This window comes from Artibeus jamaicensis, unplaced genomic scaffold, assembly GCF_021234435.1.
Source record: "Artibeus jamaicensis isolate MK-2021 breed Jamaican fruit bat unplaced genomic scaffold, CSHL_Jam_final contig_601, whole genome shotgun sequence".
Lineage (NCBI taxonomy): Eukaryota > Metazoa > Chordata > Mammalia > Chiroptera > Phyllostomidae > Artibeus > Artibeus jamaicensis.
Window position 1 is genome coordinate 2,755,035 of NW_026521902.1, and position 21,789 is coordinate 2,776,823.

Here is a 21,789-nt window from a genome sequence, read left to right on the forward strand (position 1 = left end):
CAGGACTGGAGCGGACGTTCGGGTGTCCGGACGGCACCGGCGAAGGAAGCGCCCACCTACCACACGCCCTCACCTAATAAGGATGGGGATTTCCTCCGCCTCTCCTGCCAGCCTTTCAAAGGAAGTGAAAGTGAAAGGGGGAAAGAGGAGGCTTCAGGGCTGAGGAGATCACAGCGCCATGAAGCTCCTGTCTCTGCTCCTCGCTGTGGCTTTAGGTGAGCAAACCCCGCGACCCTTCCCCCTGGAACCGAAGTGGGGGAGCGGAGGGAGATGGAACGCACCGAGCGCGCCCCTCGAGGGTGGGAGGAGCTCGGTCGCCTGACGTCTGAGCCGCGTCTTCACTCTCGCCCAGGCTTGGTGACCAGGGTCTCCGCGGGACCGGCAGTGGTAGAGTGCTGGTTTGTGGAGGATGCAGGCGGAGGCCGCCTGGCCAAGAGACCCGCTGCCTTGCTGCTGCGCCGAGGCCCTGGGGAACCGCCTCTCCGGTCGGATCTCGACCCTGAGCTCTACCTCCAAGTGCATGGTGAGTCTTCCCGAACTCGCCCCCGACTGTCAGCCTCCATGGAAACCTTCTGCTTTAGGTTGCGCAGTGACCTCGGACCTCGGTTTCCCCCTCAGTAAAATGAATCTGGATGACTTCAAAATCTTTCCCTAACGGATTGCGTGTGCTCTTGACATTCCCTGGAGTGCCCTCCTGGACGCTGCCCTCCCCATCCCGTTTAACGATGACTCTGCAGCTACAACCCTTCCTGCTCACTTGCAGATCCTGCGGGCGCCCTCCAGGCTGCCTTCAGGCGGTATCCCCGGAGCGCCCCCGCACCTCACTGTGAGATGAGCCGCTACCTCCCTCTCCCTGCCTCAGCGACCTGGGCCAGCGGCCTGAACCCAGAGCAGAGCTGCCCGCGGGCCCTGGACGGGACTTGGCTCATGGTCAGCATGTCTAGCCGGGTCATCAGCCTTTCCAGCCTCCTGCAACTACAGTCGGAATCTCAGAGGGACTCTGCATTCATCACCATGGCAACAGGTAGCTGGAGCTGAAAAGTGGAACTGAATGGGTGGATTCTAAGCATCTAGGTCAGTCGGCGACCTCTGTGTGGACTTGAGCGAGTTCTGTTTTTTTATTTGCAAAGCGAGTGGGTTCAAGTAGAAAAAAACTAACTCACAAAGCGAGTCTTCCAGCCCCAACCAGCTAAAAAACCAGAACCAAAACCAAAACCAAAACCAAAACCAAAAAAACACCCTGAGGTTTAGGAGCGGGGCTTCCAAGTACCGGACTTTGTAAGGCAACACTGTTGGGAGGGTTCAGGGCGGAAAAGTTTTTCTCTTCTTTCAGATCTGTAACTTGCTAGGTACCCCCACCTTTGCGTTTCAGCACTCTAGTGTTTTGACTTTCCTGACAGCCCCTTCCCTGTGGCCCTTGGGGATACCGTGACTCTGGTTACCAAATGGTGTGCTCCAATGGGCGGAAGGGGCACTGCGGGAGACCAGATGGTTCCCATTGCAAGCAATTCCTACTGCTTAAACTCGGTCTGAGACTCCAGGGTGGGCGCTTCACTGGGCAGGGGCTTAGGGATGAAGAAGGTCGGATAAAGCAGAACGGTGTGATCTGACTGGGATATCTAGGAGCTCACCTAGTGAAGGAGGATGTGAGTAGAGCTCTCGGCTTCCCTCATTTTTTTGCGATTCTTTGTAAACAAAGCAGCCTGACTGGCATGGCAGGTCAGCCCCACCCTAGTTATGCACCTTCCCTTCCCCAGTACCTCCTTCCTGCCACCTTCCTCACTGAGAGAATCACCCGCAGAACCCCACACCTGGGCAGGGGCTGGAGCAAACTGCCCTTGAGTACAGTAGCTCTCTCCAGTGTGGAGATGGGGCAAGAATGTCCTTACCTCTCGAGTCTGTTTTTCCAACTGTAAAATGTGGACACTGTCTCCCATCTGCCTTTACGTTGTTGTGCCTATCAAGGGGCACCCTTTGTTAATTTAGCAGTGATTCAGTAAATACTTATTAGCACCGAGAACCCAGTAGTTCTCAGTCCAGGTCCAGGCTGCAAATTGGAATCCTCTTGGAAGGAGGATTGCACTGAGTTGCATTCCAGACAAATTAAGTCGAAATCTCTGGGATGGTCCTCAGCACAGAACTGATACGATGTAGATTCTGCTGTCAAGAAGGTTCTTGGCAGATTTGTCATTAATAATTGAGTAGGAATCACTTGGACCCTGAAAGAAGTGCAGCCAGGGGAAGAATGCCCAGGTCATTGCATCTCACACCCACTGGAGGTAGAAATTAGTTGCTGTATTTCACCTTCCCTTTCAAGCATTTCTGCTTGATTGGAAATTTAAGACAATGAAGTTTGTTGTTTTAATGTAAAATTAAAAATGGAATCTTTTCAGGGCCACAGATCATTGATAATTTTGCTAACATACATTTACACATTATTTCTTATCAAATATAGGATATTTTTATACATTTTTAAATATTTATTTTTAAATATATTATTTATTTATTTATTGAGAGGGAAATGGAGGGGAGAAAGAGAGAAACATCAATGTGTAGTTGCCTCTAGCATGCCCCCTACTGGGGACCTGGCCTGCAACCCAGGCATGTGCCCTGACTGGGAATGGAACCAGTGACCATTTGGTTTGCAGGTCTGCAGTCAATCCACTGAGCTACACCAGCCATGGCAAGATTTTATTTATTTTTAGAGAGAAAAGAAGAGAGGGAGAGAAACATCCATGTGGTTGCACCCCAACTGGGGACCTAGCCCTGAAACCCAGGCATGTGCCCTGACCAGCAATCAAACTGGCGATTTTTCAGCTCGCAGGCTGATGCTCAATCACTGGGCCACACCAGCCAGGGCAAATATAGGAGACTTTTAAATGTTTGTTGACAAATATACTTTATTAGCATACATTGAATGACATTTAATTCTCATTGTTCTTTTAAAAGATTGCTATGGTGATGTTTCTCCCTTCTTTCTCGAAAATCTTTTTTTTTAACTTTTTAATTTAATTTAATTTTAGAGAGGCCAAGGGACAGAGAAAAAGAGGGAGAGGAACATCAATGTGTGGTTGCCTCTCACGAACCCCCTAATCCCTGGGGACTTGGCCTACAACCCAGGCCATGTGCCCTGACTGAGAATCAAACTGGTGACTGTTTGGTTCACATGCCAGCACTCAATCCACTGAGCCACACCAGCCAGGGCTTTCTCTAAAATCACTAAAACATATCTTCCATTGAGGATTTAAACAAAACAAAACATTGTTATGGAAAATCTCAAAGATACACAACAGCAGAAAGAATAGTGTAATGAACTCACATGCCTGTCACCAACCTGTAGCGTTGTTACATTTTACCAGTTGTTTCACCTATCCTCCCACCTTCTTTTCTTTTTTTAAAAAGTGTTTTAAAGAAGATTCCAGGCATTATATTAAATATTTTACTCATAAGTAATTCAGAAAGCATCTTTCTCTCATCAATTTTTCTTCTTTGTTCAATACCTTCACTCCCCAGCTTCCTCCACTACAGCTGTCAGTCTGCTTTCTAGGTATGAACCTGTTTATATTTTTGCGTATTAGTTCATTTTGCTCACTAGGCTCCACATATGAGTGAACTCATTTGGTATTTCTCTTTCTCTGACCAGCGGCTCCTTCACTGAGCATGTTCTGTAGGCCTACCCATGCTGTCACAGAGGTTATGATTGCCTTCATCATACCTAACAAAATAAACAATACAGTTCCTTACTGTCATTTCATTCCTAGCCCATATTAAAAATTTCTTAATTGCCAAAACAATGTTATTTTATAGTTTATTTACTCAAATCAGGATCAAAGACAGGCCCATGTGTTCTATTTTGTTGTATCTGCTCAGGCTTAAATAACTTATTTTCTCACAGTTCTGGAGGCTAGAAGTCTAAGATCAAGTGAGAGATCAAGGTGCTAACAGGGTTGGTGAGAGCTGGCCCTTTGTGGCTGTGTCCTCACAGGACAGAGAGACATCTCTGTGTTTCTCTTCTTGCAGGGACACCAACTCTGTCAGATTAGGGTCTTACATTTTTTTACCTCATTTAACCTTTCTCACCTCATAGCCTCTATCTCCAAATATGGTCACATTTTGAGTTAAAGCCTTCAACATATGAATTTGGGAAGCGGGGAGACCACAGACATTCAGTCCATAACAGTTTTGTTTCTTTAAAAAAAAAAGATTTTATTATCTTTAGAGGGGGAGGGAAGGAGAGAGGGAGAGAAATATCAATGTATGGTTGCCTCTCATGCGTCCCCTGCTGGGAACTGGCCTGCAACCCAGGCATGTGCCCTGACTAGGAATCGAACTGTGATCCTTTGTTCACAGGTCTGTGCTCAATCCACTGAGCTACACCAGCCAGGGCTCACTAGACTCCAGTTTTGTTTCTTAAATCTCTTTTAGTCTATAATTGTGCCCTCCCCCTGCTTTTAAATGCTATTGATTTGTCATTTGTTCTATAGTATTTCCCACATTCTGTATCTGGTCAGTCATTTCCTCACAGTGTCATTTCCCTTGTTCCTTTTTTCTCCATAGTTCCTATAAATTGATAGATCTAGAGGCTTGATTACCTGATTTTCAGAAAGATTTTAATTTTTAAAAGATTTTATTTATTTATTTTCAGAGAAAGAGAGGGAGAGAAACATCAGTGTGTGGTTACCTCTTGCCCACCCTCCACTGGGGCCCACAACCCAGGCATGTGCCCTGACTGGGAATCAAACCAGCAACCCTTGGTTTGCAGGCTGGCACTCAATCCACTAAGCCACACCAGCCAGAGCTTCAGTAATACTTAATAATAGTTGTTACCATTCACTTTTTTTTTTAACAGAAAAGCAAAAACCTATATAATACAGGTTACAAAAACAGATAGAAATTTTCTTACTGTTCTGGCCCTGCTGTACTTACATTTGTATTTTTATAGAGTCCAGTGTGTGGGCTGCAGATCTAAAACTGCGTCAGTAACCTCTACTAAAAGAGCAGTTACCTTGAGGGTTAAACTGTAAAACCTCTAGCTTTTATTAATCCCCTGGATTGTTGTGAACAATTCAAAAGTATGTTTCTGGATTTTGATAGGCTAAGTGACACTGTCTACTTTTGTTTATTCTGTTGAATGAAAACAATCCTATGAGGTTAAGAGAATTTTAACCTGTAGGCCCCAGAAACTAGGATTGAAAATCACATACAGATAATCACGAGAAAAAAATATTAGTTCTACCTGGAGGACCCAAGCATTTCTGGGAGGAAGTAGCAGTGGAACCTTGAGGGACATGGAGTTATAGATGTTTGGGAGAAAATGAGGAGGGACATTGGAAACTGAAGAAATCTTATGACCAAAGTAAAGAAATTCCCAATGATTAGAGTTCTACTACTTGCAAGAAAGGGATTCCATGTGGCTGGTTCTTAGGGTGCAAGAGAAGCCTTGAAAGATAGGGTGGGGGTTGAATTATCAAGTACCCTACAGGCTAGGCTTCACAGGTGATAGTGAACCATCAGAAGGTTTTGTGTGTGTGTGTGCCTGTGTGTGCACCATTTTTCCAAAGAGCCTGTTATTTTTTTTTACTTGATTCTTACAAAAGGTAGGCAAGGATCAGATCATTGAAGTAATGAGGAAAATACAGATTAACTGGTTTTCCCAAGATACCCAGTTCATGGTGATAGTAATGGAAATAGTAACAGCTGACATTTATCAAGCATTTTCTATATGCCAGGTCTTGTTCTAAGCACTTTATAGGCATAACCTCAGTTATTTCTCTTAGTTGCCATAGGAATTACTTATGCTGTCTGCATGTCACAGATAAAGTATGAGATACAGGGCAGTTAGGTAATTTACACACAGCTGTAAAAAGGAGGGGGGGTAGAAATTGAACCTGGGCCATTTAGCTCCAGCCTATGCCTTTAGTTGTTTTCCATGGTAGCTGGGGTTTTTAAACAAGCAAGTGACCAGGTTAGACTTGTAGCCAGCCACAGTGGCTACCATGCAGAGGATGAATCGAAGGAGAGAAAGACAGGATAGAGAGACCAAAGAGGAGGCTATTGTAATTGTCCAAATGTACACTGATGAGAACTTGAGTTAGGAACAGATCTATATAGGAGAAGGAACGAGGGCCTGGTGGGGACGGCCCATAGCATATTATACTTGGCAATTTGCTCATCTGTCTCCCTTATTAAACTGTAAGCAGTTTGAGGGCAGGGACTGCCCATCTTGTATACCAGTGCATCTTCTACCTTGAACATCCTAAGTGCTCAATAAATATTAGTTGAGTGAATAAAAGGAAGGTGTCCTGTGACTCCAAGTATTGATCTTTCATCAAGGCAGGAAAAATGGACATTGGAGCAGGGTGGGGAATATTGCAGATGCTGTTGAGTTGGGGCCTGCTGAGTCTGGCAGTTGGTTACAGGCAATCACAGTAAATACTTTTGTAGACTTACTGTGTTCCAGGCACTCTACTAAGTGCCTCTCATATACAGGTATCTTTGTTATCGGGAATCAAGAACTGAATATAACTGGGTAGCAGGAGTGGTAAAATTATTTAATAATCCTCAATACAACCGCATGAAATAGGTACTATCATCATCACTGTTATCTTTATTTAGGAGATTAGGAAGCAGAGCCATGGAAAAGTGAAGTAACTGGCCCAAGGCCCCATAAATAGCTTCAGAGCTGGGATTAAACAGGGCAGTCAGGTTCCAGGCACGTAATCATCATGGTTGCTTCAGTAGAGCAGAGGTCTATTTTCAGGTCTAGGCCAGAACCAGAACCTTCCAATGTTGGCCAGTACTCTTTATAGCAGCACCATAGGATCAACAGTCATGAATCATCATTGTCTTTACTAGCAAACCAAGAAAGGCCTGGATCTTTTAAGGGTGGTGCTGGAGACTGGACTAATTCAGGCTGTGTCAGAAATGCACTCAGCCGTGGCTGATGTGGCTCAGTGGACTGAGTGCCATCCTGTGAACCTAAAGGTTGCCAGTTTGATTCCCAGTCAGGGCACATGCCTTGGTTGCCAGGTCCCTAGTTGGGGGTGTGCAAGAGGCAACTAATCAATGTATCTCTTGCATGTCCATGTTTTCTCTCCCTCTCTTTCTACGCCTCTTCCCCTCTCACTAAAAAGAAATTTGAAAAGAAAACAAGAAATGCACTCAGGTCCTGCTGTCCCTAGAGCTCAAGAGGACTGTGTTCAGAGCAGCCTGCAAGGGCTATGCTTAATTTTCTGTCCCTATTCACCTCTAAACCACTCTGCTCACCTTCAGCCACACTGGGTCCCACCCAGTCCCAAAGCAAAGGCTATTTGCAGAAATGGCTGGGAGATGGTGAGTCTCACAAAAAGAGGTGTCTTCTGAGGGGTGGGTAAATTGGAGTTCAGTCCACTTTATAACTCCCATTTCTCTGGTTTTTTTCCTCCTTTCTCTCATGCCTGTCCCCCTCCTTTCTCTCCCCATCTTCCCCAGCTGTGCTGACTGTTGTCACCCACACCCCTACCATTCACATCCGACTGGGACAAGATGCTCTGCTGGACTTGAGCTTTGCCTACATGCCCCCCACCCCAGAAACTACTGCATCCCTGGCCACAGGCCCTCCCCCCTTTGGCCTGGAATGGAGACGCCAGCACCTGGGTAAGGGGAACCTGCTCCTGGCTGCAACTCCTGGGCTAGGTGGGCAAATGCCAGCTTCCCGAGATGGGGCAGTTGCATTTGCCACTTGGGACGACAATGAGCCATGGGGTCCCTGGACCGGAAATGGAACCCTCCGGCTGCCTTCAGTGCGGCCCTTCCAGGAGGGCTCTTATCTGGCTACCATACATCTGCCATACCTACAAGGGCAGGTCACCCTGGAGCTTGCTGTGCAGAGTAAGTTGGGGTCCCCCTTGGTAGAGGGTGGGCATTGGGATTATGGGGACACCATGTAGGGGGAGGGGTGGTGAAGAGAATGCAGGGTGAGCAGAGGTAGGTAGGTTGGGGTCCCTGGGAGCCAGAAGTGCAATGGGTGGAGGCTCCCCAAGAATCTAAGGGGCTTTGACTGGAGAAGTCCTGTGATGTACCAGTGGGGAGACAGTAGGTTCCCTGTCCTGGGAGAGAAACACCCCCACCCTTAGTTTTGGGGAAGCCAGAGGGCAAACTGAGGGACTCTGAGGGAGGACAGTGTAGATTGATTCACTCTATCTTCCTTTCCTTCTGTCATCTCAGAGCCCCCCAAAGTGTCCCTGACGCCAGCACCTCTTGTATGGGCTGCCCCTGGGGAGGTACCCCCAGAATTGCTCTGCCTCGTGTCCCACTTCTACCCCCCCGAGGGCCTGGAGGTGGAGTGGGAACTCCGAGGTGGCCCAGAGGACAGCTTTCAGAAGGCCAAGGGACAAAGCTGGCTGTCAGCCCTGCGCCACCACTCAGATGGCTCTGTCAGCCTTTCAGCACACCTGCAGCCACCCCCTGTGACTGTGGCTCAGCATGGGGCCCGCTATGCCTGTCGTGTTCACCATCCCAGCCTGCCTGCTTTGGGGCGAAGTGCTCAAGTCACCCTTGAGGTGGCAGGTAAGAACCAAAGGGACTAAGAAGCGGGTAGAGTGCTGAGAAGGGGGTGGGGTGCTGGGGAAGATATGGGGGAGCTCACTCTTGCCCCTCCCACCAGGTCTCTCTGGACCCTCCCTGGAGGATGGCATAGGCCTCTTCCTTTCTGCCTTTCTGCTCCTAGGACTCGTCAAAGCGCTGGGCTGGGCAGGTGAGTGTGAGCTGACACTGTAAGTCATTTCCTGCTTACTCCCAGAAGCCTCACACCCATCCCTCTGCCTGCCATACCACTCCCGATCCCATCCCTTCTCCATCTCTCCACAGCTGCCTGCCTGCCTGCTTCTAAGGAGTCAGAGGAGAAGGTAATAGCCTCTACCGTAGCCCAATCTTTCCCTTCTCATTTCATCGCCTTCCCCCTACTCTTCACTCGGGGGGGAGATTGCTGGCATGATAGGCAGAACTCTGCCTTGGAATTCACACAGACTTGGGTTAAATCTTGCCACCTTAAACATGCTACTTAACCAACATCTATGTTTACTTGGGTTTTAGGTATTAAAAAAAATAGGCAGTGCTGTCCGATAGAGATACAATGCAGTGCTCTGACGGGTGGCTCAGTGGGTTGGGTGTCATCCCACAAACTGAGAGGTTGGTGGTTCGATTCCTAGGGACACATGCCTGGGTTGCCAGCCAGGCCCTCAGTTGGGGGTGTGCAGGAGGCAGCTGATTGATGTTCCTCTGTCATCACTGTTGCTCTCTCTCTTCCCCTCTCTCTAAAAATAAATGTTAAAAAATACGTAATGCAAGCCACATATGTAAATCGAAATAATCTAATAGTCACATTAAATCGAAATAATCTAATAGTCACATGAAAAGGAGTTGATGTAAAAAGCATCCAAACCAGTAGAGAATTTTTATGAGTTTATTTGAACCAGTACTAACAATTGCCAAGGAGCAAGATCTCAAATGCTCTTCAAAATGAGTTTGCAGCTTCTTTTATGCATTTGAAATTGAGGGTATAAGGAAGATTACACAAAAGTAGGGGAAAGTAAGGTGGGGATCAGATTATAGGATAGTTAACAAGATTATGTGCTTGCTCTCTGGAAGGTGGTTATTATTTCAAAGTTTGCTAACCTAGATGCATGAAAACAAGGGACAGGGTTTGCTTAAAGGCAGAGATAACCTTTTACCAAAGAAGTTATGTGTTGGGGGTGTGACTATCCACCATGACCTGCCCACTTAGAAATTCATGATTAGATCACCCTGTGAATGTGAAGCTACTTTCCATAGGACTTTTTTGTCCAGAAAGTTAAAAAGAAACAGATGAAATTAATTTTAATAATCTACTTTTTCAACATGTAATCAGTATAAGAAGTTCTAGTGTTTGTTTTTGTTCTAAGTCTTCAAAAACGTTTTTGTTTTTTTTAAACCCTCATCCAAGGAAATGTTCATTGATTTTGAGAGAGGAAGGGAGAGAGAAACATCTATTGGTTGCTTCCCGCACGTGCACTGACTGAAATCAAACCACAACCTTCTGGAGCACAGGAGGATGCTCTAAGCAACTGAGCCACATGGCCAGGGCAACAGGTGTTTATTTTAAACTCAGGACATATCAGTTCAGACTAGCCACTTTCAAATGCTCAATAGACATGTGTGGGTAGTGGCTACCTCATTGCACAGCAGAGTCTTCAGAGGGCTTTTGGGAGAGTTAAAGGAGATAGTGCATCTCCTTTGGAAGATGCAGGAGCATAAACATTCGGCACAGTGTCTGCCAGGCAGAGAACAGAAAATGTTAGCTTCATTATTCTCCTACCGTCTGTGCCCATGATGGCTCCTTTAGCTCTGGATCAACCATGAGCACTTCGTCCTAATTTCTAAAACCCTAATTCCTCACCTCGTTTTTATTTCTTTTACAGAAAGCACAGTGACAGTACTCACCATCCTGGGGAAGCCACCATCATCTTTGGCCTGAGCTACTGTGGTAGTTCCTTCCCCCTCAAATATGCCATCACCTGCTCCTGCTCCTTCCAACCTCTTTCCACTGAGCCCCCAGAATGTTTTGTTGTTGTTTTTACAGACACAAATCAATGGCATTCACCTTCGTGAGTTCTAGGGCAGTGGTTCTCAAAATTTTCGGTCTCAGGAATTCTTAAAAATTATCAAGGACTCTTAAGGAGCTTTTGCTTATATGGGTTATAAACTAGAGACATTTATCATACTAAAACTTAAAACAGAAGAGTTTAAAACAATGCACAAGCACATTCCATTAGTTGTTAGGGTGTTAGGGGGATGTATGTAAATATACATCTTGTAGCTACTGGAAAACTCCACAGCACATTTTTGAGATGAGAGTGAAAAAGGCAAATAATATTTTAGTGTAACTATGAAAATCGTTTTAACTTCGCATACTCTGTGAAGTAGTCTCGGACCCCTGAATGTGCTTTAGAGGCCAAATCCATTCTTCTTGCCCTTGGTACATGCATTTTCCGCTGGAGTCGCTGCTAAACTCTTCAACCCCACCCGCTACCCTCCAGTCCTTCTCTCAAGGCTCGTCACACCGAAGGGCTATTCCTTTCCTCCAATGGCCCTGGGTCCAAGAACTTTGCTCTCTCCCCGGTCTACCCTCGCTTTCCCTGGGCTCCACACCAGGCCAGCCTTGCCCCCCCCCCCCCCGCCAGACCCCCGCTGTCCCATTTGTGGGGTTGACCACCTTTGTATTTCAGTCGTTAAAGCTTGTCTCTCCTCCCGGACTCTCTGCTCTTGTAAGGCAGGAACAGATCTGCTCGCTGCGGTATCCCGGACGCTGGACCTGGGTCTGGCGTCCCCGGGAGGCGCTCGGTATAAGATACTGTAGTATTTTCCTTTTCGTTCTAAGTATTCAAAAACGGGTCTTGGGTGAAATAACTACTGGACGAAGAATGATGCGGCTCTACTTGAGGACCTCCGACAGGCAGGGTGGTGGGCCAGACCTATGAGGGAGGGGGTCTAATCGGGTGAAATAAAGTTGTGTTTTGATGCTTCCAAAGGAATGACTTCCATTCACTTCTGGTGTTTTCCAACTACCCCGAAACGCTCGGGTAGGGCGCCACTATTGGCGGACCAGACGCGACGTAGCAGCAATCTTTACTGAAAGAGCGGAGATCCAGGGCGGGAAGCGCCGGAGCGCCGATTCTGGAACCGGATATAGTGGCTTCCTGGTCCGCCCCCTGGCGGGAGGGCGGGCTCAGAGGGCTCTCCGGAAGACCCGGAGTAGATTAGGGCCAAGACACGCGTGGGTGGGCAGTGTAACCCAGCGGGGTGGAGTAACTGGGTTTCACTCGTTTAAAACGCGTCCCGCGGGAGTTTTAATCTAATCGGGGGAGGAGAATGTCAAATTCTGCTCCGGCTCTCCCCCAGGACTGGAGACTAAACTATATACCCATCCAGTGAGGGTGAGGGCGACACGAGTTCCAAGATCCCAGAGCCGGAGGTGGGGCTGGGGGGGGGAGGGGCGCAGAACAGCGGAGCTGGGGACCCGGGCTCCTGGGTCCTGGCCCCTGGACGTCCAGCGCTCCTCTAGTCTGCGGCCCTCACTCCTGTTCTCACTTCCTTCCCTTTTTGGCTCCTGCACTCAGAGCGGACGGACGCAGGGGGGAGCGGAAAGGGCGGGAGGGCCGGGAGCCTGGCGGGGGGAGAACGGAGGGGGGGGTGCGAAAAGCCGGGGAGGGGACTCGGTGAGGACCGGAGACCGACGGAGACAGCGGCCCGGGACCTGCGCTGCCCCCACCCCGCCCGAGCAGGTCAGAGCCAGAGCACCTTGTGACCCTGCCTGTTCCCGTACTCATGACCCCCTCAACCCTAAATGCACCAGGGCCCTCCCATATTGCACCCCAGTGTTGTCCCATCCCTAGCCTCCCAGGAGGACGCCCATCGGGTCACCTAGACACCCATCCGTCTCTTTCCCAGCTCCCCAGCACCCACCAGGCTCCATCGGTCTCCCTCCTGTTTCTCCCTAGGCGCCCAATGGCCCAGTCCCGCTGACTACCCGGCCATGCTCCCGCGGCCCCTGCGGCTGCTTTGGGACACGAGCCCCCCCGGGGGAGTGGTGCTGAGCAGCTTCAGGAGCCGAGACCCCGAAGAGGGTGGGGGCCCAAGTGGCCGGAGCGTGGGCGAGGGGCAGGAGGAAGAGGAGGAGGAGGAGGGAGAAGGCGAGGTGAGATGCGGGTGATGGGAAGTTGGGGGTTATATTTTGGAGACTCCACCTTTCTCTCCGTGTCTGTGTCCCTGAATTTTTTCCTCCCGGCATCATTTATTTCCGCTCCTCATGCTGGTGTCTGCCTGTCCCCCAGCTGCTGGGAGTCCCGGCATTTCTGTGGTTCTCTGTGGCAGTGTGACTGAGGGCCTCACCGCGCTGTTAGTGCCAGGAGCGTCTGGCTGGTTGTCCTGCGGGCCTCCGGCCCTCTACGCCTCTGCTAGTGTGTGCCTGCCTCTCTGGTAGCTGTGTCTCGGTCCCTGTCTCCCTCCTTGTTTTTGTTTGGCGGGGAGGGGTTTGTTTCCACAGTAACCGGCTCTTCTGAGTCTGGGATTGGGGAGGGAACCCTTCGATTTCTTGACCCCTCCCGCCCTCCCTCCTGGCGCTGAGTGCAGGCGGGAAGCCAAGGTTCTTGGATTTTGGAGGGACGATCCCAGGCTGAACTGTAGTGGTCACCTGCTTTCCTCTGGGACTAATAGTGGTGGCCAGGAGCAGAATTTGGAGTTTCAGGGGGGACCAAAAGTTGGATTTGGGACCCCGAGGTCCAGAGACTGGGTGAGGGTAGAATGACTGGCAGGGCTAGTTTTTCAGGATCGGTTGGGGGGGTGGGGGAGGGCCTGGGATCATGTGACTCTCAAGAGTCTACCACACCCCCGGCCCCCGACCATTTCCACTTCCCCTTCTCTTTTCTATACTGGAATAAGAGCCGCCACCTTGTGAGGGGCGGGGGCGGGGCAGGGGTGTTCTCTAGGGATCAGGGGAAGGGACTAAGGGAGAAAGGTTAACTCTTGGGGCTTGGCCAGTTCCTTGGGGAAGGGTGGGGCATGCGGCTGTGCCTGTGACTGAGGTTTCAGCTTCGCTAGGTCTCTGCCACTGGTTTTCTGTCACTCTCCGTTCCCTCTCCCGCTCTTCGCACTCTGCTTCTCTGCTGGGTTAGGGTTCAGCTCTGGGGGGAAGGGGCTACGGTGGTCTCCCGGGTCAGGGTTTCTGCATTCTACCCCCATCCCGCTTCCCTGCCTCACTGCAACCCCCTCAACTCCATCAGGCTCTGAGGCGTTTTGGGTGGGGCTGTCTGGGCCCCAGTGGGGGAGACCTGGGGTCACCAGCCCCCCGGACCCCTCGCACTCGCTGGTACTGTCCCCTGTCGCCACAGGTTAGGGGTACAGAGGACCTGGGGGTGAGGGCTGGGGCAGTGGGAGGTGGTGTGGGCCTGTCTGATCTTCCCTTCCTTACTCCTGCAGGCCCCTGTGTCTGTCTGGGATGAGGAGGAGGATGGGGCCACCTTTACTGTCACAAGCCGCCAGTATCAGCCAATTGATCCCTCGGTGAGATCATAACTTTGGCTTCTGAGCTTTGACCCATTACCTGCAGAATGGCCAACTTTCTGGCCAGAGTGCTGGGGTGGAGGTCTGGGAACCCGGACTCTGCTATGTGACTTTGGTCAAGTCTTTTGCCCTCTCTGAAGATTAATACAATGATCCTGGATTATCTCTGAAGTCTGGGGCAGAGTTGAAGAAAAGGGCAGTGACTGGCCCTCTGTCTCCCCCAGGCCCCGACACCTCCCCCACGTCTGTTCCGAAGGCTTCGAGCTGGCACTCTGGAGGCTCTGGTCAGACACCTGCTGGATGTCCGGACATCAGAGGCTGATGGGGCCTTCACAGCAACCTTCCTGGCCACCCACCGGGCCTTCACCTCCACACCTGCTCTGCTAGGGCTTATGGTTGACAGGTCAGGTTCATAAGGGACCACAGGTCATAGAGGTATCTAGACTTTCTAGAGCCACAATATAGTACAAAAGCAGTTAAAGCCACTGGAGGTTTGGCAGTAATGGACAGACAGAATCACATCCCTTCCTTAGGCTGGAAACCCTTGAATCCCATCCTACTGAAGAACTAGAGAGCACAAAAGGGTGAGTGACCCCTGATTCTTAACCTCAGAGTCCCCTCTGCCCAACCTGTAGCTTGACATCTGACCCCTGGCTGGCTGATCCTCCTCCCAGGGTAGCCATCTCTGTGCTGTCAACCTGGCTGGCCTCTCACCCTGAGGATTTTGGCTCTGAGGTCCAGGGTCAGCTTGACCGGCTTGAGAGCTTCTTGCTTCGGACAGGGTATGCAGCAGGGGAGGGTGTTGTGGGGGGCAGCGCTGACTTCATCTGCAACCTACGGTCCCGGGTGGACCCCCAGACCCCTGACCTTCCTAAGCCCCTGGCCCTACCCGGCGATCCCCCTGCTGACCCCACGGATGTCCTGGTGTTCCTCGCTGACCAGTTGGCCGAACAGCTGACCCTGCTAGATGCGGTGAGACCCTGACCTGTGACCCCCATGTCTCCTGCCCCCTTACTAACCTTCCTCTGACTCCAGGTCCTTTCCTTGCTCCAACCCTCCTCTGTCCCAGCCTCCTCTGTCCACCCAGTTTTGACCTTTCCCTGTTTCCCTTTGGTTGTTAGCCTTCCAATTCTGTGCCCCTCTGGTTCCTTTGCCACTTGAAATACTCATACCCCTAATATTTAGAAGGCTGACTCTCTTGACTATGAACTTTAACCTCTGACCTCTGCTCCACAGGAGCTGTTTCTCAATCTGATTCCCTCTCAGTGCCTGGGGGGCCTGTGGGGTCATAGAGACCGGCCGGGACATTCCCACCTCTGCGCATCTGTGCGAGCTACTGTTGCACAGTTCAACAAGGTGGCAGGGGCAGTGGTCAGCTCTGTTCTGGGGGCTACCTCGACCGGAGAAGAGCCTGGGGACGTGACCATACGGCCACTCCGTCCACCCCAGAGGGCCCGGCTTCTGGAGAAGTGGATCCGAGTGGCAGATGTAAGAGAGAGGATTGGCCCTGTTTGGACACCATGGTGTGGAGAGAGGTCCCACAGCTGTGGCCTTCCTCTGTGACCCCCACAGGAGTGCCGACTACTCCGAAACTTCTCTTCAGTTTATGCTGTGGTGTCGGCCCTGCAATCCAGCCCCATCCACAGGCTTCGGGCAGCCTGGGGGGAAGCAGCCAGGTGGGGAGGACGGGGCACTGGGCCGAGGTGAGGACTGGGAGAGTGGTGCCGAGCCAGGCCCGTCCTCAGACCTTCTGCTCCCTGTCCCCCAGGGACAGCCTCAGGGTCTTCTCCAGTCTCTGCCAGATTTTCTCTGAGGAGGATAATTATTCCCAGAGCCGGGAGCTGCTCCTTCGGGTGAGGCCCTGTTCCCTGGCATTCCTAGCCATCCCCGCCCGCCCTCCCACCCCCCCCCCCCACCCCCATGTCTCCTTCTTCTGTCACCCCCAGGAGGTGAAGGCACAGCCCTCTCTGGAGCCAAACTCCAAGAAGGCCCCAAAGCCTAGCTCCCGGAGTGGGGTGAGTGCCTGGTGGGGGGTTAGTTGTGAAGGAGGAAGGAGTGTGTGGTGGGAACAGTCTGAGGGACAGGAAAGGAGGCACATCGAGGTGAGGACAATTCACTTTGTCCTCTGAGGCAGTGGGATGGAAAAGTACAAGGCTGGAGCCCCTGGGTCAGCGGCAGGGGTATCTGACTCTCTGATCTCTGACCTCAGGGTGTGGTCCCATACCTTGGCACCTTCTTGAAGGACCTGGTGATGCTGGATGCAGCATCCAAGGATGAGCTGAAGGTCAGTGGTGTGTGTGTTCAGAGAGATGATGGCACAAGTGGCCTCAGGGTCAGGCAGACCTTCCAGGAAGGGGCTGCAGGCATCAGCACTGGGGTCTCAGCAGGACTCAAGCCAGAGTGCCAGGGTTCTGGTTCTGTCGGTTTGGCAAGTTGCTTAACCTTCCTGTGCCTTAGTGATCTGTAAATGGGAAACTAGTGACAGTATCTACACCAATCTGCTATGAAAGTTAATTAACTTTTGGTGAGTGCTTAGAACGTATCAGAAATTTAAGCATATATAGAGTTTGTTAAATAAGTGAACACTGAGACTTAAGGAAAGTTCCTAATCCTCTTTGAGCCCTAATTTTTCTCTTCTGTAAACACAGTTTTTACCTGAGATATTCAGTTTAGAGGGTAAGGTAGGCTGCTTAGGTAATGATGGATGGGCAGAAGGAGAGGGTGGAGGTCAGAGGTAGGGGGAATGTGTGTGGTTGGATGTGGAAATGTCTGTGTTTGGGAGGGGGCGTATTCTCTTTCTTTCTGGCAGGGTTGGGACTCTCACCTCACCCCCTTATCCTTGCAGAATGGACACATCAATTTTGACAAGCGGAGGAAGGTAAGGGGAGCGCTCTGGGCTGGGTGCTAGACATCCCTAACTATGTCCCGGGAAAGAGAAGGGGCAGAGGAAAAGTCAGGGTTCTTAAGTTTGGCTCCCATAGTCCGAAAGTCCCTTCCTAGGAGTTTGCTGTTCTCTCTGAGCTGCGGCGGCTCCAGAACGAATGTCGTGGTTATGATCTCCGACCGGACCCCGACATCCAGCAGTGGTTACAGGGGCTCCGGCCACTGACAGAAGCCCAGAGGTGACTGGCTGGGTGAGGTTGGGACTTCAGGGCTTGGGCAGAGTGTGGGGATTGGTGTGTCACATCCTGACCTCTGCCATTGCTCTTCTCCCCAGCCATAGAGTGTCCTGTGAGGTGGAGCCACCTGGTACCAGTGACCCTCCTGCCCCTCGAGTGCTTCGGCCAACACTGGTCATCTCACAGTGGACAGAGTGAGGGAGTCGGAGGTTGGGGGTAGTCTTTTGGGGACTCGCCCTCTTCCTCTGACCCCCCCATCTCCTGCCACTCCAGGGTTCTGGGCTCTGTTGGGGGTCCCACTCACCTTGTCTCCTGGGACCGGTCCAGTGTTGGGGGAGATGAGGTTCCTGGAACGCCTGCTCCTCTGTTGACCCGGCTGGCCCAGGTGAGCTGTTCTCCTGACCTCTGATCTCAGCACTGACCTTGACTCTGAATATTTGTTCTTTGACCTCCCTGCCTTCACACCAGTACCCCATGTTGCTTGTCCCCAGCACATGAAGTGGCCATCTGTGTCATCTCTGGACTCCGCCTTGGAGGGCACTCCATCCCTGCCCAGTCTAGCTGGCTCCAGCCACCTCTCCCCACCAGCATCCTCCCCTAAGCCTTCTCGAGGTCACCGCCGCTCAGCCTCCTGTGGTTCCCCACTTAGTGGGGGTGCAGAAGGGGCCTCCAGGGGGACTGCATCCGGTGGAGGGGGGTCTGGGCCAGGGGCTTCCGATTGTCGAATCATCAGAGTCCAGATGGAGCTGGGGGAAGATGGCAGTGTCTACAAGAGCATCTTGGTGAGGGAGCCATGGGCTGGGAGGTAGGGTGAGGGATGTTGACTTGTGGGGCTATAGATGAGACTAATTTTGACCTTTGGTTTTAGTGGCCAGATTTTATTAGCTGTTGCACCTTGAACTTTTAGTGGCCATATTACACATTCAGACCAACTAGCTGTTTTCCTCACAGGGATGCAGCCCTATCTCACTGGGTACCATGTGGGTTGGCCTGTGGACAGGAAGCCACCACATAGGGTTTCCCTGTTCACTCTAAAGTATTGGACACTCTAAAGTATTTTTTGGTTGGAGATCAGTGTCTGGGTTTGGAAGGATGGGAAGCAAAGGTCATTCTGGCCAATTTATTGCTCTTTTGGTTTCCTGTCCTGCCAGGTGACAAGCCAGGACAAGGCTCCAAGTGTCATCAGTCGTGTCCTTAAGAAAAACAATCGTGATTCTGCAGTGGCTTCAGAATATGAGCTAGTGCAGCTGCTACCAGGGGAGCGAGGTCAGAGGAAGACTGTGGGGGGACAGCAGTGCCCAACAGTGGGAATGCTTCTGTACCTAGGTGGTTGTGGGAGGAACGACTTTCTTTGTGCTTGACACCCCATTTCTGAACCTACAGAGCTGACCATTCCACCCTCGGCCAATGTCTTCTATGCTATGGACAGAGCTTCACATGATTTCCTTCTGCGGCAGCGGCGAAGGCCCTCCACTGCTACACCAGGCCACACCAGTGGCCCCTCTGCCTCAGGAACTCCCCCTAGTGAGGGGGGAGGAGGTTCCTTTCCTAGAATCAAGGCTACAGGGAGGAAGATTGCCCGGGCACTGTTCTAAAGATGAAGCTGTCTTGGTTCACATAACTCCGGGTGACCCTATCAAATGTGGGTAGCCATGCTGGATAGTAGCAGTTACATTGCATTGGAAAGAAACCCTGAAAGGTGGCCAACTATCCTGGGGTGGTGAAGTGCCACTGGTTTATCAGACAGTCAAGAGAGCCTGCCATGTGGGAACTGGTAATCTTAGTAACCAACTTGGATATCCGTGTATAGCTCCCCACTTTCTGGGAATGCAGCACATGGCTAGTGCTAGAAAAAGGGGTCTGATTCCTGGCCATGTCCTAGCATGCCAAGGGCCAAGGAAAAGGCCACAAGTATGGGGGGAGGAAATACCTAGAGGCTCTGAGCTCCAGGGAGAGAGGATGGCAAGAAGTAAGTTCTAGTAGGAATTTGTTTTCCCATTCTGGGGGTTCCTGTCACTGTGACACTAAAATAAACCACAACACTACCTGAATCTACTCCTGCTTTTGCACTGTGTATGGACCAGCTACTGGGAGCGGGAGTGGGGTCTGTCTGAAACTTAGATGCCACGGAACACAAAGAAATGCATTATTTTCCATCCCCATGAAGAACTGAAAGTGAGATGTTGCTGAAAAATGCTTTTCTCAGAATTAAAAAAAAAATTTCATTTTCAGAGAGAGAGAGAAAGAAACACCCATATGTCAGAGAAACATAGACTGTCTCCCTCACGCCCCCAACTGGGGCCCTGACTTGCAACCCAGGCATGTGTCCTGTGAATCAAACCTGTGTGGGAGGACACCCAACCCACTGAGCCCTATCAGTCAGGCTCTTCAGAATGGTTCACTCCTCCCTAGCAACCTCCCTGGTTCCTTTATTTGCTTTTAAACTTTTTGTTAGTTGTCACAGATCTATGTCAAGTACTAGCCACCCAAATAAAGTGATCAGTATAAAGAACTCCCCTGGCTATAAATTTGTAAAGAACAATTTAAGGACAAAGAAATGGAAGAACTTTGTGGACAATGTACAAACACATCACAAAGCATGTGTTAGGATTTCAAGTCAGTCCGAGCTACGTTCATACAAATTCTAGGAAGAGAGAAAAGAACTAAGATGTCAAGGCCATTCGGTGGTAACAAGACATCATAGCAGACGGTCACCACCTTTCATCCTGAGGTCGCAAGTTAGAGAACCGAGTTCTTACACAGATCTTCCCAGCAATTGTTGAATTGTAAATGACCTGATGTTTCCTAAAGGGGAATGCCAACCAACATCAGGCAGAGTTTGGGTTTGATATACAGATAAACAGGTTTGAGACATTTCAGATTTTAGTCTCAAGAAAGGATGGACTGCTGTGTCAGATTTTAGTTTCAAGAATTTGAACCTGAGGTAACAGGTGGTCAAGGGCCAGGGGAAAGGATGGAGACAATTATGACAGAAGTGGCTGGTCAGAAAACAGCCAGGTATTTTCATACTTTATTAGCTACAATAAAGACCCTAGACCTCCTTGGTTTCCCTCCCTCCCCCCAACCACGGGGTCAGGCCTTTCCAGGAGCCCCTGCCTTGGCCGCCTGGGCCCGCTGGAACTCCTGCTGCAGCTGAGCAAGGGTCTCTCTCTGTTGCTCTGACTGCTGCTCAAGGTCCCGGAGCTGGGATTCGTATCTCTTACTGAGGAGAGGGAAAAAAGCAAGTAAGAAATTAATAAGACTTATTGAGGATGTCGAAAGCAGAAAAGAAATTGGAGGATAAAAATAAAGTTAAAAAAAAAGATCAGTGGACAACCTGAGATGTAAGGGAGAGAGGGTGAGAGGTTAATGGTGAAGGAGATGGGGAAGTGGACGACTGGGGTACTCTGGAGAGAGACTCTACAATGGTTTCTCAACACTGTTACTCTGGCGGTGTGAGGCACATCACAGGGTGGTGGGAAAAAGACTCACATTTCAGCTGTGATATAGTCCAGTCTCTTCCCCACTGTGGCCCGAGCCTCCCCCAGGTCCTGTTTGACCAGCACAGGGCCCAGAAGTTTAAAGACCACGTTGGACCCATCTAGCAGGGCCAGTTCCTGATGATGGAGCGAAACACATATGATCAGAATCCTTGCCAGTACAGGCCCTTATCACCCCACAAATCCCAGTCTCACCTCCTTGACGATATTATTTTCTGTTAGTTGTGCTTCAAGCTTCTGCCGCCCTGACATAGATTTACTCAAGTCTAGGGGTAAGGGAGTGTGGGTGAGAGGAAAGACTTGATTAAAGACATCAAATGTGGTACCCGATCCCCACAATCTTAGAAGAAAATGGAGCCGAGGAAGTAGACAAGGATGGAGCGGCGGGTCAGGGAGTAAGGAACAAAATAGGATTTTGGTATGGCTTTGCGTTTGCAGTGAGAAAAGAGATTGGGGAGAGGCTAAAACCACCCTGCTGCCTTACCCTTCTGCAGCTGTTGATATTTCTCCACTTCTCCCTGTAGCTTCTTCTGTATCAGCTCGGCCATGGTGGAGACGAAAATCTGCGGAAGCTGGAAAGGGGCGCTGGGTCTAATGTTCTGGAAGGTACCCGAGCTCCCCTAAAGGTCTAGCCTGCGAAGATGACAGCACTCCAGAGAGGCAGCCTCACTGGCTACCCCTAGCTTCTCCCCGTCCGGATATCCACACGACCTAGGCCGTAGGGGTTGGCGATTGAAACAGGACCCCAAGCCTCTCAACCAAAGCCTTGCTCTACTCACGTTCTGTCTCCAGTGTTCATAAACCCGGAAATAAACAAAGAATGGTGGGAAAAGAGTACGCTGATAGCTCTAATGCATGTCGGGAATTGTAGTTCAAAAGCGTTTAATACGCGGTGTTCTGCGTAAAAAGCAAACGAACAAAACTTTGAAGGTTTAGGCAAGAGGGGGAAACGAAGATGGAAAAAAAGAAAATATATCGTTTCTTGGGGCCTGGTTCCGGATTTGTCTTTATTTGTTATTCGTACGTAAACTGCCTCTCAGGAAGGCGGAGCTGAGACCCAGTGCGGTCTCATTTAAAATGGCGACTAAAGGCGT

At 50.4% G+C, this 21,789-nt stretch overlaps 3 protein-coding genes across 5 annotated transcripts; 2 read left to right on the forward strand and 1 right to left on the reverse strand.

The window, feature by feature from the left end:
* The first annotated feature begins 13 nt into the window (after nt 1–13).
* TAPBP (TAP binding protein) lies at nt 14–11,549 on the forward strand. Of its 2 annotated transcripts, XM_037134394.2 has the most exons (8): nt 14–215; nt 353–523; nt 764–1,024; nt 7,471–7,869; nt 8,206–8,547; nt 8,645–8,734; nt 8,848–8,885; nt 10,437–11,549. In XM_037134394.2, the coding sequence occupies exons 1-8, from the start codon at nt 179–181 to the stop codon at nt 10,446–10,448; spliced, it is 1,350 nt and encodes a 449-aa protein (XP_036990289.2). In that variant the 5' UTR covers nt 14–178; the 3' UTR covers nt 10,449–11,549. The 2 variants fall into 2 exon arrangements, with proteins under 2 accessions (XP_036990289.2, XP_036990288.2); XM_037134393.2 differs by lacking the exon at nt 8,848–8,885.
* A 664-nt stretch (nt 11,550–12,213) lies between these two features.
* RGL2 (ral guanine nucleotide dissociation stimulator like 2) lies at nt 12,214–19,250 on the forward strand. Of its 2 annotated transcripts, none has more exons than XM_037134384.2 (18): nt 12,214–12,299; nt 12,516–12,712; nt 13,993–14,076; nt 14,301–14,479; nt 14,610–14,660; nt 14,751–15,048; nt 15,313–15,564; nt 15,649–15,752; nt 15,845–15,929; nt 16,023–16,091; nt 16,286–16,360; nt 16,922–16,954; nt 17,077–17,198; nt 17,294–17,389; nt 17,469–17,580; nt 17,687–17,977; nt 18,347–18,461; nt 18,579–19,250. In XM_037134384.2, exons 2-18 carry the CDS (start codon nt 12,551–12,553, stop codon nt 18,788–18,790), a joined length of 2,340 nt encoding a protein of 779 aa, XP_036990279.2. In that variant the 5' UTR covers nt 12,214–12,299; nt 12,516–12,550; the 3' UTR covers nt 18,791–19,250. The 2 variants fall into 2 exon arrangements, with proteins under 2 accessions (XP_036990279.2, XP_036990280.2); XM_037134385.2 differs by having other exon boundaries at nt 17,098–17,198.
* Nucleotides 19,251–20,195: 945 nt separating this feature from the next.
* Nucleotides 20,196–21,756, reverse strand: PFDN6 (prefoldin subunit 6). Its single transcript, XM_053670664.1, has 4 exons — nt 21,180–21,756; nt 20,891–20,961; nt 20,688–20,812; nt 20,196–20,418 (listed from the first exon to the last, which is right to left on the reverse strand). The coding sequence occupies exons 1-4, from the start codon at nt 21,241–21,243 to the stop codon at nt 20,289–20,291; spliced, it is 390 nt and encodes a 129-aa protein (XP_053526639.1). The 5' UTR covers nt 21,244–21,756; the 3' UTR covers nt 20,196–20,288.
* Nucleotides 21,757–21,789: the final 33 nt, after the last annotated feature.

Bases quoted from the DNA above. Each gene is read 5' to 3' on its own strand.
- TAPBP (XM_037134393.2), top strand. From the start codon at position 179: ATGAAGCTCCTGTCTCTGCTCCTCGCTGTGGCTTTAG. The intron at 216-352 runs GTGAGCAAACCC...ACTCTCGCCCAG, and splicing joins GCTCCTCGCTGTGGCTTTAG to GCTTGGTGACCAGGGTCTCC. The intron at 8,735-10,436 runs GTGAGTGTGAGC...TTTCTTTTACAG, and splicing joins CAAAGCGCTGGGCTGGGCAG to AAAGCACAGTGACAGTACTC.
- RGL2 (XM_037134384.2), top strand. From the start codon at position 12,551: ATGCTCCCGCGGCCCCTGCGGCTGCTTTGGGACACGAGCCCCCCCGGG. The intron at 14,077-14,300 runs GTGAGATCATAA...TGTCTCCCCCAG, and splicing joins ATCAGCCAATTGATCCCTCG to GCCCCGACACCTCCCCCACG. The intron at 15,565-15,648 runs GTAAGAGAGAGG...TGACCCCCACAG, and splicing joins AGTGGATCCGAGTGGCAGAT to GAGTGCCGACTACTCCGAAA.
- PFDN6 (XM_053670664.1), bottom strand. From the start codon at position 21,243: ATGGCCGAGCTGATACAGAAGAAGCTACAGGGAGAAGTGGAGAAATAT. The intron at 20,962-21,179 runs GTAAGGCAGCAG...CCTTACCCCTAG, and splicing joins ATATCAACAGCTGCAGAAGG to ACTTGAGTAAATCTATGTCA. The intron at 20,813-20,890 runs GTGAGACTGGGA...CTCCATCATCAG, and splicing joins AAAATAATATCGTCAAGGAG to GAACTGGCCCTGCTAGATGG.